The sequence below is a fragment of the Eleginops maclovinus genome, chromosome 14 (genome assembly GCF_036324505.1).
Source record: "Eleginops maclovinus isolate JMC-PN-2008 ecotype Puerto Natales chromosome 14, JC_Emac_rtc_rv5, whole genome shotgun sequence".
Taxonomy (NCBI): Eukaryota; Metazoa; Chordata; class Actinopteri; order Perciformes; family Eleginopidae; genus Eleginops; species Eleginops maclovinus.
This window is the reverse complement of record NC_086362.1, coordinates 10,653,738-10,669,214: the sequence shown is the minus strand read 5'-3', so window position 1 is coordinate 10,669,214 and position 15,477 is coordinate 10,653,738. Positions and strand designations below refer to the sequence as shown.

General features: G+C 40.9%; 4 protein-coding genes across 5 annotated transcripts; 1 reads left to right on the top strand and 3 right to left on the bottom strand.

The window, feature by feature from the left end:
• Positions 1–1,765: 1,765 nt before the first annotated feature.
• On the bottom strand, positions 1,766–5,849 carry LOC134875958 (zona pellucida sperm-binding protein 3-like). 2 transcript variants are annotated; one of them, XM_063900744.1, is made up of 8 exons: positions 5,442–5,841; positions 4,368–4,495; positions 4,127–4,230; positions 3,846–4,023; positions 3,470–3,584; positions 3,169–3,260; positions 2,986–3,074; positions 1,766–2,894 (listed from the first exon to the last, which is right to left on the bottom strand). In XM_063900744.1, the coding sequence occupies exons 1-8, from the start codon at positions 5,766–5,768 to the stop codon at positions 2,806–2,808; spliced, it is 1,122 nt and encodes a 373-aa protein (XP_063756814.1). In that variant the 5' UTR covers positions 5,769–5,841; the 3' UTR covers positions 1,766–2,805. The 2 variants fall into 2 exon arrangements, with proteins under 2 accessions (XP_063756814.1, XP_063756815.1); XM_063900745.1 differs by lacking the exon at positions 3,846–4,023 and having other exon boundaries at positions 3,470–3,612; positions 5,442–5,849.
• A 260-nt stretch (positions 5,850–6,109) lies between these two features.
• On the top strand, positions 6,110–7,693 carry ufsp1 (UFM1-specific peptidase 1 (non-functional)). The gene has a single exon (XM_063900746.1). The coding sequence runs from the start codon at positions 6,250–6,252 to the stop codon at positions 7,045–7,047; it is 798 nt and encodes a 265-aa protein (XP_063756816.1). The 5' UTR covers positions 6,110–6,249; the 3' UTR covers positions 7,048–7,693.
• Positions 7,541–9,399, bottom strand: si:dkey-85k7.10 (endonuclease domain-containing 1 protein). Its single transcript, XM_063900747.1, has 2 exons — positions 8,936–9,399; positions 7,541–8,535 (listed from the first exon to the last, which is right to left on the bottom strand). The coding sequence occupies exons 1-2, from the start codon at positions 9,257–9,259 to the stop codon at positions 7,954–7,956; spliced, it is 906 nt and encodes a 301-aa protein (XP_063756817.1). The 5' UTR covers positions 9,260–9,399; the 3' UTR covers positions 7,541–7,953.
• A 599-nt stretch (positions 9,400–9,998) lies between these two features.
• LOC134876312 (uncharacterized) lies at positions 9,999–14,363 on the bottom strand. Its single transcript, XM_063901303.1, has 5 exons — positions 14,088–14,363; positions 12,946–13,560; positions 12,390–12,557; positions 11,087–11,392; positions 9,999–10,941 (listed from the first exon to the last, which is right to left on the bottom strand). Exons 1-5 carry the CDS (start codon positions 14,337–14,339, stop codon positions 10,345–10,347), a joined length of 1,938 nt encoding a protein of 645 aa, XP_063757373.1. The 5' UTR covers positions 14,340–14,363; the 3' UTR covers positions 9,999–10,344.
• Between the last annotated feature and the right edge of the window lie 1,114 nt (positions 14,364–15,477).

Genomic DNA, 15,477 nt, shown 5'->3' with positions numbered 1-15,477 from the left:
TTACTCGTGTGTATTTACTCCTTTTTAATGTAACCCACCTTGTTATTTGTCCCCATAGCATCAGCTCTAAGTCCCTGGCTGCACTGTGAACAGAACATATCTCTCATTAGGTATGTCTTCCTTACAATAAATGGGTGCACTTAAGTTAGACAGTACAACTGATACTAATTAATCAAATCTTCATTTAACGTTAGATAAAAACCACACGTTGTTAAACAATAATGAAGCTCTGTCTCCCATCCTACATTTGATACGTTAGAGTGGTTGTGTTCCCAGTAGGAATGTGCATGGTAACTGGATCTCAGATGCTTATCAAATGCTCAATAAAGCAGATGGGACTTCTGCCCAGAGTAGGAACGCTATGGACTGATTCTGAAGGTCTCTGGCTCGAGTGTCATTTTCCCTTCGCTGTCACCTAGAAATGTTGTTCTTATTTGTTTTGCTGAAATATGTTAGGAAAGAAATATAACTGTAACCTGGGATTGTGTGACAGTAATCTATGTCACTACATTTGTATTGTGCACGCCAGTTGTATGGAGATGTTTTGGTTTGATGTTGGGCATCAAAACCGAGGACTTTGAGTGGACGCAGGATTTAGTTGGTCAACAAAAGCACTGTGGTTAGGCACAGACCCAGTTGTTTTGGCAAATGCTATTTAAATAAACACGGCATGTATCGAGGTTCAAGTGTAACAATCTGTCTGTCACTCATCTCCAGCTACATTCCCTTTTCCCCCCGACTCCTTACTGCCATTTCCCATCCGTCCACCAGATGCCTTCGGGCTTTCCCTTCTCTCCCCATCACCTGACTGCCCCACCCATTTACACACCTGTGCCTCAGTCCCTCCTTAGCCCCTCTGTATTTGCAGACCCTTTGGTCCTCCTGTCAGTTCATCATAGATGCATGTGTTTCTCTGTCATCGATTTTTAAGCTTGTAACCTGCCAGGCTAATCATGACTTGTGCTTTTGGCCTGATTCCAGCCCCGTCAAGTCTGCCTTCGTTTGTTGGTCCAACTGCTTGGTTGTTACCCAACTTAATTTAACAATAAATAACTAAACTGATCCAGTCTGGCTGCTTAATCTGTTTGGATCGTTCTCTCTTTACCACTCTCCCTCGCTTCATCGTTGTGACATTACGTCTTATTTAACTGTTTCAATATTTAACCAGGACCCTGATCTCTCATTAAGGTTATCCAAGTGTTTTAAGTTCCTACATAGCCATAAAAATGTGAATCAGGCTTATTTATGTGTACTGGGATTTAATGTGTTGTAACCTCGATAAATTGAGACGGTCTTCCTGTCTGTTTCAGAGGCTCCAACTTAGGGAGACATCAAACATCAAACGTTTTCCAATGTGTCTTGCCAAGACAAATACTTGCATCATACAGTGTAATGTAACATATGACTCACAACATTTGAAAAAACAACACAGGACTGATACAGCGGTGATGGGGTGAATGCACACTTGCCCAACGCCTTTTAAAACTGATAAAAACTAGAATTGGTACACCTGGTTGAATGAGCATATGCCAGGCATGTTACATTATCACACCTCCAACTGGGTGCTCATAACTAATACTACATGTTACCAACAGCAGTATCTTTGATATTTAAACTATTCCATTCAGAAATCTTGCTATACAAGAGAATTAGATTGCTCTTTCTGATCTCTGGAGCAATATAAATAATGTAGATAAGAGAAAAAACAGATCCTGAAAAGATGTTCTATAAAATTGAATTTTTTAATGTTTAATAAAGAGGCTCATTATCAGGATACAGATCAAGAAGCAAGACAGTGTCTCATGAAATCCTCCAGGTTTCCCATTTGGTCTGTCACCTTTCCTATCAGTGGACTAGACTAGTGTCTCTGTTGCAGGGGATGAAAAGCGCATGCAGTGTATGGCTGCCGAGCTGTCCCATTCTTACTCAAATGTCTGTTTATCCTAGTGCGCTTGTTGCCTACAAGATATTTTGGGTTCCATTCTAGTTCTTTGGCATCTTTGTGGAAATTCCTCATGGGTTTGTTTTTCGTGGCTATCAATTAACAAGGCTGACTGAAAAACGACCCATTCTTCAGTCGTAATGAAAATATCTGGTTCGTCTCAGAAGAGACACTCTTCTAAACAGGATTTCATTCATCAGCTCAAAACATTTAAATATTGAGCCGACTAAAGAACTATAGGTTCCAGACTACGGTGCAACTTCAACAAATCCTTATAGTGTGATGTAGAACATTTCAACCATCAGTGTTAAAATTGGTCTGTTATGTTTGTTTAATCTCGGGTCATGTACAACTTCCTCAAAGTTTGCTTAACAGAGTTTTGATTTAGGAGGATCCTTAGGCAAAACAATAACAGCACTTGCTCAATGTGCTGGCATAAAACGTGGAAGTGTGATGTTGTAGTTGGAACTGCTAAAGTTGACATAATTATGTAGTATCAAATGACACTGTCCAAAATGATAAACACATCTTTAGCTCTCCTCCTTTCATTCGTGAAGTCCAATACTCAGTTTTCAATATGGCCAGCTCATCTCTTCTGCCGAAGTGTTCAGCTGGTAGTCAGGATAGTTGTGTCGGATTACTTGTGTGATGTGTACAGTCTGCTGCAACAGGCCTCCAGGGTTCAGATCATAAGTATAAAATAAATCAGGAGAACCAAGGAGGAGCATCCAAATTTAAACTTTTATGACGTCATTAGGAAAAGAACATCTGATGGATTCTTTATTGTCCCTGTCCCCCAACTACCCTGGTTCTGGTGTCAACAGTCCCTGTGCCCACCTAAGTGTAAAGTTGATAAAGACTCTTTAGTGATTGAGTGACAGACGGCCTGTCCAATGGGTGCGCGGCAGGGTGAGAAGTGGCCCAACTGCTGTGTCCGCCTCGTGCTTCTCTCCTGTCAAAAACACACAAACAGGCTTAGTGGATATGGTATGGTTTTTTCATACATTGGGTTGGTTGCATTGGTTTTTAAAGGGCAGAGCAACCTGTATATAGCTGAGTTGTGTGGCCAGTGTTGCAGTCATCAGAGTCACAGCATCCACACCGAGCATCGTCTCCCTCTGTGGCACGCCAGCTGATGACAGAGAAACATCTTGATTAAACACCTCAGCTGTGACGCAACTGAACTCAACCACAACCTAAGTTCCCCAGTTGCAGTTGAACCTGACCTGAATGTGGGCCTATGGAAGAAGCAAGCTTTATCCCGGTGGCTGTGGGACTTTTGCTTCAGAGTGGCTCTGATGTGGCAGCTGATGAACATCTAGAAAAAGAAAGTCAATTCAATTCAGTGTATTTTATCCAGGATTCACTTCCACATTATCATACTCATCTTAAGGCCATCGATTAAAGAAAACAATTCTTGACAAACTGCAAATGAAAAGTAATACAATAATCACAGAAATACAACATGGTGCTAATGAATGATGACTCCAATGACAATGTATTGAATCAGCTACTGTATAATGTTACCTGTTCCACAGTCTCCTTGTTGAAGTGGAAGGCTTGGAAACTGAAACATAGTCTGGTATCTTGCTTAGGGATGAACTTAGATGAAGACCCCGGTAAAACACTGTCCATAAGACATCTGTCCCAGAGGAGCAACACATGGATTACTGAAATGATTCCATAAATGGCATCAACGTTAGACATGAAGCTACTCTTCCAGCCTAGTCAGATAAATGTCAAAACATGACAGATATTGCATCTGGGTATCCGTTCAATCAATTATTGCTTAGATTTTCATCCTTGCTTGAGCACTGTGCCATATGAAGAACTTTGAGTGAGTTTTTTGAGCTGAACTATTCATAAAGAGTGTTATTTTTCATAGTTAGAAGTATAGATTGACCCATGCTTAGTGATGAACTTGTAGCTTGGCAATGAGAGGGGATCCGGCTTCAGCGTAGCGACACAGTAGTCCACATAAAGAGTGAGAGGAGGGTGCAGTGGGGCCTCTACGCTCGCCTCCAAAAACACTGCTTCCCCCTGCTGATAAACTGAGGAACTACGTAGAGAGGTACAGCCGTCTGCATGAGAACAGACAATTATGCAGTCACAATTTCATACTCTCCAGATAACACTTAACTAATCTTCCACGGATACAGGCTAGATTCAATGAGCTGGTTTTACCTGCCATGGTGCGTAGGGAGAAATGTAAAAGGCCAAAGACACTAATAGTGGATGTCATGGGTTGCCAGGTTGGGGTTAATGGTGCTCCACTCACTGTCTGCTTTCTGTGCTCACAAGATAAGAAACTGGTTATGCAATTGCAAAGTCTAGTCAGCTAAACACAACTGTGTTCCTTTAGAATATAATGCAACAAGAAACCTAAATTGCCATTTTATTGTATGAATGATTGTGTGTTCCTCACCTCCTATAGTGGCACTCAATGGGTATGACAGTAGTTGCCCTTCTTACTATCAAGCTGTCTGTAGAGGAGGGAACCGCAGCAGGTGTCAGCACCAGCTGGTTGTAATACACAAGCCAATCACCATGAACCTGTAAAGTAGCACAGGGAACTGCTTATAGCCGTAAAACAGCAATTTATGCTTCAATATGTAGCTTTTAATGTGCAACAGTCCCTCCTAAAGAGGAATAGTATTACCAGTGGTGAAAGAACATCACAAATCCTTTACTTAAGTAAGTCTTTTCAACTTTTTCAACAGTATTATATAATGATAAAATTGTATCTTATCACTAACACATACATGTCAGAGAATGTTGTGTTGTTGTAAGAGGAACAGTACTGCAACACATCATGTATGCAAGCAAAAACCAGTGGTGTAAAGTAACTAAGTACATTTACTCAAGGGCAATTTTGGGGTGCTTAAACTTTATTTGAGTATCTCCATTGTATGCTAATTTGTTGTTCTACTTTAATGGAAAATATTATACTTTTACTCCACTACATTTGTGTAGTACCTTTTAGTTACTTGGCAGATATGGATTAATGATACAGATATGATCAACACCTAAATTCAAATTAGCTTCACTTTTACCAGCTTTGATACACACATTAGTACACCAATAATTATAATCAAAACATATAATAATATTATTCGGAAATGGGCTACTTTTACTTTGCGTTCTTTAAGTATATTTAGATGCTATTTCTTTTGTACTTTTACTTGAGTAACATTTTGAATGCACTACTTTTACTTGTAACAGAGTATTCATACACTTTGGTATTTCTACTATAATTAAGTACAACTAAAAAAAAACAAAGTACTTCCTCTGGTAAAAAGTACGTTTTAGAGATATAGTGAAGAGAAAAGTGCAATTATTGCCTATTTAGTTCAATGGAAATACTTAAATAAAAGATGTCCAGACAGTTTTAGTGCAGTAGGCTACTACAGTGAATGCCTGAGTGATATTCCACCACTGGCTAGTACAGTATCTAAGTAACTTTCCTCTCATTATCCCGTAGCCTGTTCCCTTCTCTTACACGGGACTCGGTGCCACAGTCCTTCAGCCCCGCAGAGATGACCATGTCAGAGCCAGCCGCTGGTCCCTTCGCTCCACACCTCTTCTGGGTTGAATTTGCTCCAAGCCAAAGATGCTCAGGTTTGAACGGAACACGTTTCTTCTCAAAAAACACTCTATTTACGGTTATTGACACTTCGACTTCTCCGCACTTTATTTCAATTCCACTGCTTTCACGAGTTCCTACATAACTATTTTCAGTCAAGCTAACGTCCAACACAAACAGCACAACATTGAAGAAGCACACGAATATTATATATTTTACCCGCTTCGCCATTTCTTTCCTCATTTTTAAGAAGAAAAAAAAAACAAGCTAGCTATTTATTAATTAGCCAAGCGTCAAATTAATTACACACAGGTGTGCTGAGCTCGCGTGCTCTTGAGAGCTCAATGCTAGCTTCAAAGACTGCTCAAAACATTGTTAGAAAATTAGAAAATACAGTATGCTATGCTACGACTTGAAACAAGGAGATGTTTTATAATAATCTAATGTAAAAACAACAACATTGGCAGGTGCGCCTTTTCTGCAACTTTGTTCATTATTGTCGACTAAACTAACTAACAGATTATTGATGCCCCAAATTAAATGAATGTCAACGTCCCATTTTACTGCAATACTGAAAATAAGCTGTTATCTCCTGAATTGCATCATCGTCAGTAGGAACAATTCTGAGGCGGAACAAGTATTTCGGCAATTGCAGCGATGGAACTGTTATTGCAGTTACACACGAAGACCTCCGGGTAAACAGCTGTTAAAATGTTTTACTCCAATGCACGACGTTAAATGTTTAGGCTACTCGATCGAAACAAACTTTAAAATGGATAAAAAGTGTATGGGAGCGGAATCTGAGGTGATTGACTGGGGAGAAAGTGGAGCTGAAGAGGGGAAGATTAGGAAGAGGACCGAGAGCTTATCAAAAAGTGTCCACACAGGTCTTCCTTATCCACTTAAACATCCAGTGAAATGTTCTCTGATAAAAGGAGACTATCTCTACTTCCATTATGGCTGTGATGGACAAGATGACAGAGGTTGGGGATGTGGATACCGCACCGTTCAGACCATGGCTTCCTGGATTTGTAATAACTGTGTTCCACTTAAGGACAAACACACACCTCCACCAAGCCTGCCTGATATCCAGAAAGCATTGGTCACCATGGGGGACAAACCCGGCTCGTTCTCATGCTCCAGGGAGTGGATAGGGACATTCGAAGCCTCCCTGGTCCTTGACTATTTCTATGATGTTCCCTGTAAGTTAGTGCATGTTAGAGGTGGAGGAGCAGAGCTGGAGCATGTTGCAGTGGAAGAGCTCCATCAGCACTTTGAGAAGCATGTATCTCCAGTCATGATGGGAGGGGACAGGGACACCTCTTCTAAAGGGATCTTCGGGGTGTGTACTGGGGGAGAGGGGAGCTACCTGCTGGTAGTTGACCCTCATTACTATGGATGTCAGCTGAAGAAGATGGAGCTGCAGAGGCGGGGATGGGTGGCGTGGAAGAGGGTGTCATCTCTGGATCAGTGTTCATTCTATAATCTGTGTATGCCTCAGACTGCCAACAGAGCAACATAAACTAACTAGAGACTTATTGTTGTTTCAGACTAACACATTAATTATTATTTTGGAGGACGGACTCTAGAAATCATCTTATTAGGACAGACTTTGTCCTGCATTTTAAACATGTATGATTTAAAATAAGCTGTGGTGACATCTTGTGGATGAAATGAGTAATTACAATGAATTTAAAGATCAAACTGCTGAAAGAAATTGATACATTTATCATTGCTCCATTCAAATGTTATTAAATCTGAAATCATTTTGGATATTTTTTTCCAAACTTTCAAAAGGAAATGCATTGGTTTGTTCTCTTACTGTTCAGGGTATGTAACACAGTACATAAGTAAAAATGTCAAACGTATTTTTGTTTTTCAAGTTCTTAGTCACCTGAATGTAGGGCAATCATCAAAATGTCTGGATCAGGATTTAGATAGGACATGTTTTTGTGGTGGCAATTCTATACACAATCATCATTGTAAATACTTACAAAATGAAAAATACCTTTTAATATATATATATTTTTTATTCGATTTGCGACAGTCAATTCTTTGTAATTTTTTAACCAAATATGCTGAAGAGTTACAGCTTTCTTTTGTGTTTTATTGTAATGTCTTTATTATTGATGTGTAAGTCTAACAATAAACATCATTTTCAAATGTCACATTTAGTTTCCAGGATATTGTGATATACAATACTTCTTGAGATCTAACAACCAATAGATGAAAAGAGAATATAATTGTTGGGGAAAATAATATTTTAATGTGGACATTAGCACTCCTTGTTCACTCCAATTCCCCAATTTAGTGCTTACAATATAGGACATGATTTTACAACACCTTAGTTTCAGGCATATTTTAAGCTTCTCGAATCCAAAACCTCCCCACAGTGAAATGTTTTACCACATTTGACTCCCATATTACATTAGATATCTGACACACAGTCACTGTAGAAAATCTGGAAGTTCTTATCCACATCCATCCTCCCCTTGAGAAACTTCTCCAGGTTCTTCAGAGGAACTTCCACCATATGGTTGTTGACACGGTCGTTCAGCCCGTAAGCTGCAAACACGGGGAACTTGTAGCGCACAAAGTACGGTGCATTTTGGTCAAACTCGGTGCAGCAGTAGGCTGACCACATGTACTCCGGTACAGCCACCCGGTCCAGGTTGTTGCGACGGATCGTGTGCCCGGAGGTGGTGACCCCGGTGACCACGTAGGCTTTGCCGCGGCAGTAGTTGTTGAGACGTTTGCGCATGAGGTCCTGGTGTTCCGCCCAGGGACCGATGTTGAACTCCCTGATCTGGGGCACCACATTCGTCAAGCTGTAGGTGGATGCTTTGTCCAGGGGGTCAGCCTGATGCTCGTCAGGATTCAGCTGGCCGCGTTCGTACTGAACCACATCAGCGTAGTCCTCCAGCACTGCCTGTGTGTCCTCGAAGTTCATGTGCATGCTTGTAGATTGAGGGAAGGGCTCCATGTTACTGCTGCTCTTTTCTGAGGCCAGCTATAGAGGGAAAGAGAGGAGGAGACGCAGTTTAATGTTCATTCAGAGACTTTGTTACATACAGACAAGTCACAAAAAACATTTGCATAAATATGTATCAGAGCATAAATGGTTAAGGCAGCACCAGCCAATAAAATAGCTTATCTCAACCTTACTTTGTTGCCAGTAGCAACCAGTGTATAGTTCCCATAGCTTTCCTAACTGCTTTTTATGTGTGAATATATGGAGTATGTATGAGTATTTGTCTTTACACATAATGCAATTCTTGATAAATGTATACAAATAGTGTTCAATTATTATAATATGGCACGATCGAATTTACAGTATATAGCATCTACAATAGAATACGATTGACACAGACTCATAGAAAATCCTAATGTTTGCTTGAAACAACACTCACCTGGGGCTCAAACATCCACGGGAAGTCCACCTTCTTCTCCCCATCGGACTTTTTGAATGTATAGGCAGAATAAATAGGAATGTGTCTTATGGTATCGTACAGGGTGACAAAGCGGGGTTTGTCCTCGTACCTCTGGCAGATCTTCGTATAGGAGGTGCTGAGGTAGCCTCTGGGTGGAGTGCCCATGTAGAGAGAGTCCTTGCAGCGCTCCACATGGTTGAAGTCCCCCACCACTCCTGCCTGGGTCCCCGGGAACCACAAACAAGTCAGCACGGCCAAGACAGCTGCGAGAGGTAAGGCACGCTTTTCTGATGTAGGTGTCATCACGGAAGCTCTCTTTTTCCCTCAGTCTCACACACTCAACTTCTCTATGTCTGATCGTATGTCTCTTTCTCAACTGTTAATCCACTTCTGTCTGACAAGTACAGCCGCTCTCAAAACTACGTCAACATCTCCCTTCCAGCCCGATCCGTTCTCGGTGCAAACTGCTCTCCCATTGTGAAGTCTTTTACATATATTCAAATAGTGTCGTAGCAGTAATTCAAGAGGAGTGAATGTTATCAATCCAGGAGAGCATTATATTACTAAGACCTGCAGAGGACTGAATTATTCCGACCTGATACTCTTGTATAATAAACGTAGACCTTTTCTTTAAGTTGTCCACAAAAGGCTTTAGAGATGAGTTTTGCCTTAAGCTTGTTTTTTAGTTTACCTCTGAGACAGTGGGTAACAAATGCAGGTTGGAGAAAAAACTAAATGTATTGCAATGTCAATCTGTTTGTCAGATGAGAAAAGGAGCTTACCCTACAGTTTCTTCAAAGAAAATGCAAATCAGCCGTCTGTTTCAGCTCTGGCCTCTAAATATAACCTTTTTATTCCAGTACAGACGACTTAAAGTCTGTAAATGTCCCAGAACAACACAGCAGAGACCCCATGAGAAGGTTTGGGAATTATAGTTATTATAGTTTTTAGTCTGCTTATAATGATGCTGCTCTAATATAGTATTTGATTGGTTCATGATGGGAAATCAATCAAGTTAAATATCAAAGAAATTATTCAAAGACATTTTAGTTAAAGGTTTATTTCAGCAAATAAGGTATGGCAGGTACATTTTCATCGGATTCATGTAAAATACAGTAAGAGCACTGCTAAACATTTCAGTCTTCAGTTGTGTATTGTTGCTAGTGGTTCAAATTGAAGGTTGAGCTTGATTATGTGAAGGACCATAGACTATTGTCACAAACCTTTACAGTAGGAGAGAAACAGGTTTAAATAATAGAATCGCTGAATAATGACTCCATTTTATTCAACTGCTAACAGAGCCATTGTTAGTGTGCCACTGTGCAAGTAAGAGATGACAGAACATGACCCAGAGTGTAATGGCTGAATAGAAAGCCTTAAATATTTGCCTATTTATTGTAACTGGACCCTGGGGGCGGACAGTCATACACAAAGATCTGAAAGTTCGGTTCTACAAAGGTTGTCTTCCTGAGGAACTCCTTCAGCTTCTGGACGGAGATTTCCACCACCTCGTTGTTGTCCTCTTCCTCATTCAGGCCGTAGTGAGCGAAGGATGGGAACTTATAGCGCTCACTAAAGGGTGCATTGTGGTCGTAGTCCACGCAACAATACGCCGACCAAATGTACGTGGGCACGGCCACGCGGTTCATGTTCTCCCGGCGGATCATCTTCCCAGAGGTGGTAATACCGGTGACAATGTAAGCGGTTCCACGGCAATAGTTGTTGAGCCGTTTGCGGATGATGTTCTCCTGTTTGTTCCAGACTCTGTTGTTGAAGTCGAGCGTCATGGGCACGACATTGGTGAGCGTGTAGGTGGAGGCCTTGTCATCCGGGTCATCCTGATGCTCTTCTGGGTTTAGGGTGCCACGCTCGTACAGGACGGCGTTTGTGTAATCGTCCAGGACTGCTTGGGCATCTTCGAAGTCCATATGCATGTACCCACGTGGGAAGGGCTGCATCTCATCTGTATCAGAATACGTGGAGAGCTGTGTGGACAGAGAGTAAATGAGAGGACAAGGATAGGACAGAGTGTGTGACTGAATTTCTTTATTATATTTTGACATTTTAAAGCATGAAGTCCAGCTTTTAAAGAGCTTATAGAATCTAATGTCCATTCCCTTTTTCCCTTACCTGTGGTTCATACATCCATGGGACATCCACGCATTTCTCCCCAGCCGATCGTTTGAATGTGTACGCAGAGTACACAGGTATATGATCCACAGTGTTGTACAGCGTCAAGTAGCGTGTCCTCTTGTTGTAACGCTGACAAATGAACCTGAGGGAGGGGTGCTCCAGACCGGTCGGTGGTGTTTCCATGTAAAGGAATTGTCTGCATTCTGAAGACAGCTCTTTTTCCACTCTCCCTCTTACCGCTGATGTTATGAGGTTGACAAGCAGGAAAATCTGCACCCAAAATGCCATAGTCAAGAGGTTTTGTCAGTCAAGCTATAAAATGTGAGCTGCTACGAATTACTGAATGTGCGTCTATGGCTGTCCATGGAGCTCATTAAAACAGCTAACACAGGTTTGACACTCTGCTCTCTGTAATCAGGGCTCAATATGCAAAACCATTCCCTCAGAAGGTCCACCCACAGCTAGTGGAACAGCTATAGTGGACGGCCAATAAAAGACACAATTTCTGAATTGTGTTTGGCTTGGCGCTGGCCCCATATAGCACTTGACTAAATGGCGTGTCTTATTCAGTGAAGCCGTTATGTAGCAGCTGTTAAATTGCTTACAGAGGGATTTAATTGTTATTACTAAAGGTTCCTATCCCCTTTGCTTGCAGTTTTAAAATGTTGTAGGTCTTACATTTGAAATGAATTCCTCCTCCAATAAATACAACTTTTAATTTCAATTTAAAAACATCCAGAGAAACTAATTAATGAAACATAATTTTACAGATTGATTTCATTACAGAATAAGGGACATTGACATACGTTTAAATAAGCAACACTAGAGATTCATAGACAGTGCACGTAACAAAACAGTAGCTTTTTATTTTTTTACAATCATGTTTTTTCACAGATGTAAATGGTTCGAAATGTACAACTCAAGCAAAGTATTTAATGTAATCCATTCACACTCATTTTACAAACTAGAAACCCAAATTGTACAACATATTTTCATCACTCATCACCCTATATCTCTCATATATTAGCGATATTTACTTTCTCACAGACAGTTTTGCTTTATAGAAATCAATTAGCTAATTATTAAAGCATGGAACCTTGATTTGTTGAGCACTGAATAGTTTAGGGACATTTCTGGGACTTGGCTTACTCTGATTCAGCCTACAAGTGAAGTGTATTCCCTTTGAATTACACATGCCATGAATGTATTAGAGTTGCATGATGGGAAATGTAGGAATAAGAGTTATTAGTATAATATTTGCCTATTTATTGTAACTGGACCCTGGGGGGGAGTCACCCACAAAGATCTGAAAGTTCTGTTCTACAAAGGTTGTCCTCCTGAGGAACTCCTTCAACTTCTGGATGGAGATTTCCACCACCTCGTTGTCCTCCTCCTCATTCAGGCCGTAAGGGGACTTATAGCGCTCGCTAAAGGGTGCGTTGTGGTCGTAGTCAACAACAGATTCAGCCTACAAGTGATTTGTATTCTCTTTGAATTACACATGCCATGAATGTATTAGAGTTGCATGATGGGAAATGTAGGAATAAGAGTTAGGATTCTGCTCGTGACTGTAAATACAGAATACACCAAGTTCTGCTTCTTTGTTTTTGAGTATTTACTCGAGTTTCACTTTTGCACCCGCACTAACAATGGTATGTGAATATATCAGCACTTTCCTTAGTTTGAATCTTTGTTTTATTGCACTTATTGTCAGTCGCTTTGGATCAAAGTGTGCGCTCGATGCAATATAATGTATTTTTATTCAAAAACATGTAAAGCCAGAGCTTCTTAACACTGTTTCTAGCCTATTAATTAGGCTCTTTCCCGTACTTCTAGCTCAAGATGTCCCCTCATACTGAAACACTGGTCAAGTCTCTCTTCTTCTTGAAGGTGCTTTCTGACACACAGCCCTTGTAGAACATATTGAGGTCACTATCTGTGTCTATCTGGCTCTTCAGGAAGCTCTCCAGAGTCTTCAGAGGGACCTCCACCACACTATGGTCAGTCTTCTCATTCAGTGCATAACCCCCATAACTAGGGAACATGAACCTCACCTCATACGGAGAGTTCCGGTCAAACTTCGGGCAGCAGTAAGCCAACCATAAGTATTTTGGGATTCCCAGGCGGTCCCTGTTATCTCGTTGGAGGGTCCCTCCAGAAAGGGTCACCCCTGTCACGATGAAGGATTTGCCATGGCAGAAGTTATTGAGACGGCGGCGAATGATGTCCAAGTATGGGTTCCAGGAAGCGTCCAGGAAGTTTGTGAGTAATGGGACTACATTGGTGAGAGTATATGTGGAGGATTTGTCATCTGGCTCTGATTGGTGTAGGTCAGGATTCAACGGGCCACGTCTGTATTCTACAGCATCTGTGTAGTCCTCCAACACGGCCTGGTTGTCCTCAATCAGAGGGGGGGTGTCTTCAGTGAGGGGAAGGGCTCTCATGTTGGCACTCTCATCATCAGAAACCAACTGTAGGGAAAATAAACAAAATATTAAGGGTGTGTTTTTGTACAAGTAGGCTAGCTCTCTGTTTGTACTAAGATTGCTAAACACCGGCTGGCTCCATATACACATTCTACATATTAAACGTATATCAATCTTCTTATCAAACTCTCTGCAATTGATCTGTAACTATTCCTTTAAATATAGGGTGTGTTTGGGGACTTGCGTGCGTGATTGACAGGTCTTTTAATTAACCAGTTGGCAATTGGTGTTTATTATTCTTGCATGAACTCCATACATTCTGTCTCTTTCAATTGGAAAATAAAAAAGCATACAATATCCCTATATTAGATATTTGATGTTCCTTTGCAAACCTTCCTGTTTTATTTCAGTTTGTATTGTTTTGTCTCTGATCTGATCTCAGATCTTCCTGCAAAATGTACCAGTGAGAAATACAAACGGGGATTGCAAATGATCCTTTACTAGTCATTATTGCCCAAATAACATTCAGTTCTTTCAGGCTTACGGGACAAATAAAACAAACTAGTCTCTACCTGTGGTTCATACATCCATGGCGTGTCCATCCTCCTCTTCCCATCTGACTTCTTAAAGATGTATGCTGAATAGAGGGGGAGGCGGCGACTGCTGTCATACAACGTGGCGTAGCGCAGTTTGTCTGCATACTTCTGGCAGACCCTCCTCAGGTTGGTTCCTTTTATCCCTGCAGGTGGTGACTGCATGTAGAAAAAGTGGCTGCAGTCTTTAAAGCTTTTGGAAACAGTGGCTGTCACCAGGGGGGACGCCATCAGAAGGGAGAAGCTTAGGACGCAGGTGCCAAACAGATGCATCATCACACATCTGCACTAAAGGAAAACAAAACGGGTTATTTTCCTCATCCCTCGTGGGTCTGACATGTCCTGTAACACACCTTTTTAAGAATGAAGAAATTCCATGGGGTTAGAATTGTTCTGATAGTATGTCATCCTGTATTGGTTTTGCCCTCATAATCTAGTAAGGTATAATGACTGTTGGACAGAGACTCGGTATGCAAAGCAGGAGCAGCAGCAGCAGCTCAGAGTGGATCCATTGGTTGGACAGAGGACTTATCTGCACCCACAAAGTCTGTGCAGCCATGCATCTCTGCATATCTTTCTGTAGGTCTGTGTACATTTTCTAGTTTTTTTCATGAATCAACACCCATATATTATACACAGCACATCTTGCCAGGTACACATATTGTTCCTCTTGATACTGCATTGTGTTTTCATCTCAGATATAACTAAAAGCAAAGATAAATACTTTGAGTCTGTGAGACATTAGTTACATGTAAAGTTGCAATTTGATAAAGCAAGCTTGTGCAGACACTTAAGTATTTTAAAAATGAATATAAAAGCTATGTTTTCTTTATGTAGGCTGATTACCTGTTTCTCAGATGTCTTTAGGATAGATGAGCTAAATTAACATTAAGTGTATAATTTTTCATGGTTTTACAATTTCAGAATTCATTTCTATTTCAATAATTTCCTATTGCCTATCACCAGATGCTACTCACATGCAATATTGAAGTTTTTTATATCATATTTACAACTTTCTTTCATATTTGTCATTCACTTGTACCCCTTTGTCAAAAAGTATCAGTTCTAATTCAGCCATCATTCTAGTTATACAGTATCTGTGAAGAATATGTGCACAGAGCGCCCTCTGCTGACTAAAGCCTATATTACCTTTGGCAAAAGTCTTGGGCATGCTCAGTTTAGCATTGCTACTCAACATGCCCTGCTAGTGATTCAGCTCACTTTCAAGGGTATTGATAGCGAATACTTCAAAATATCTCCTCATGCATTTCAAGAATAAGGCTGTTGACTGCAAAGTGTGCTCAACAACTTTTACAGCAGTTCATGTAGTTATTCTACCACGCAAATCTGTATTATTCAGTTGGCTGCT

What these genes read in the sequence shown, in the direction of transcription:
- LOC134875958 (XM_063900744.1), bottom strand. Translation starts at nt 5,768, where the DNA reads ATGAGGAAAGAAATGGCGAAGCGGGTAAAATATATAATATTCGTGTGC. An exon ending in TTCCATAGGCCCACATTCAG is followed by an intron (nt 3,075 to 3,168) that starts GTCAGGTTCAAC and finishes CTCTGTCATCAG; the next exon opens with CTGGCGTGCCACAGAGGGAG. An exon ending in CACAACTCAGCTATATACAG is followed by an intron (nt 2,895 to 2,985) that starts GTTGCTCTGCCC and finishes TGTTTTTGACAG; the next exon opens with GAGAGAAGCACGAGGCGGAC.
- ufsp1 (XM_063900746.1), top strand. Translation starts at nt 6,250, where the DNA reads ATGCACGACGTTAAATGTTTAGGCTACTCGATCGAAACAAACTTTAAA.
- si:dkey-85k7.10 (XM_063900747.1), bottom strand. Translation starts at nt 9,259, where the DNA reads ATGACACCTACATCAGAAAAGCGTGCCTTACCTCTCGCAGCTGTCTTG. An exon ending in CGTGGATGTTTGAGCCCCAG is followed by an intron (nt 8,536 to 8,935) that starts GTGAGTGTTGTT and finishes TTCCCTCTATAG; the next exon opens with CTGGCCTCAGAAAAGAGCAG.
- LOC134876312 (XM_063901303.1), bottom strand. Translation starts at nt 14,339, where the DNA reads ATGGCGTCCCCCCTGGTGACAGCCACTGTTTCCAAAAGCTTTAAAGAC. An exon ending in AACAGAACTTTCAGATCTTT is followed by an intron (nt 11,393 to 12,389) that starts GTGGGTGACTCC and finishes TAGCTTGACTGA; the next exon opens with CAAAACCTCTTGACTATGGC. An exon ending in CATGGATGTATGAACCACAG is followed by an intron (nt 10,942 to 11,086) that starts GTAAGGGAAAAA and finishes CTGTCCACACAG; the next exon opens with CTCTCCACGTATTCTGATAC.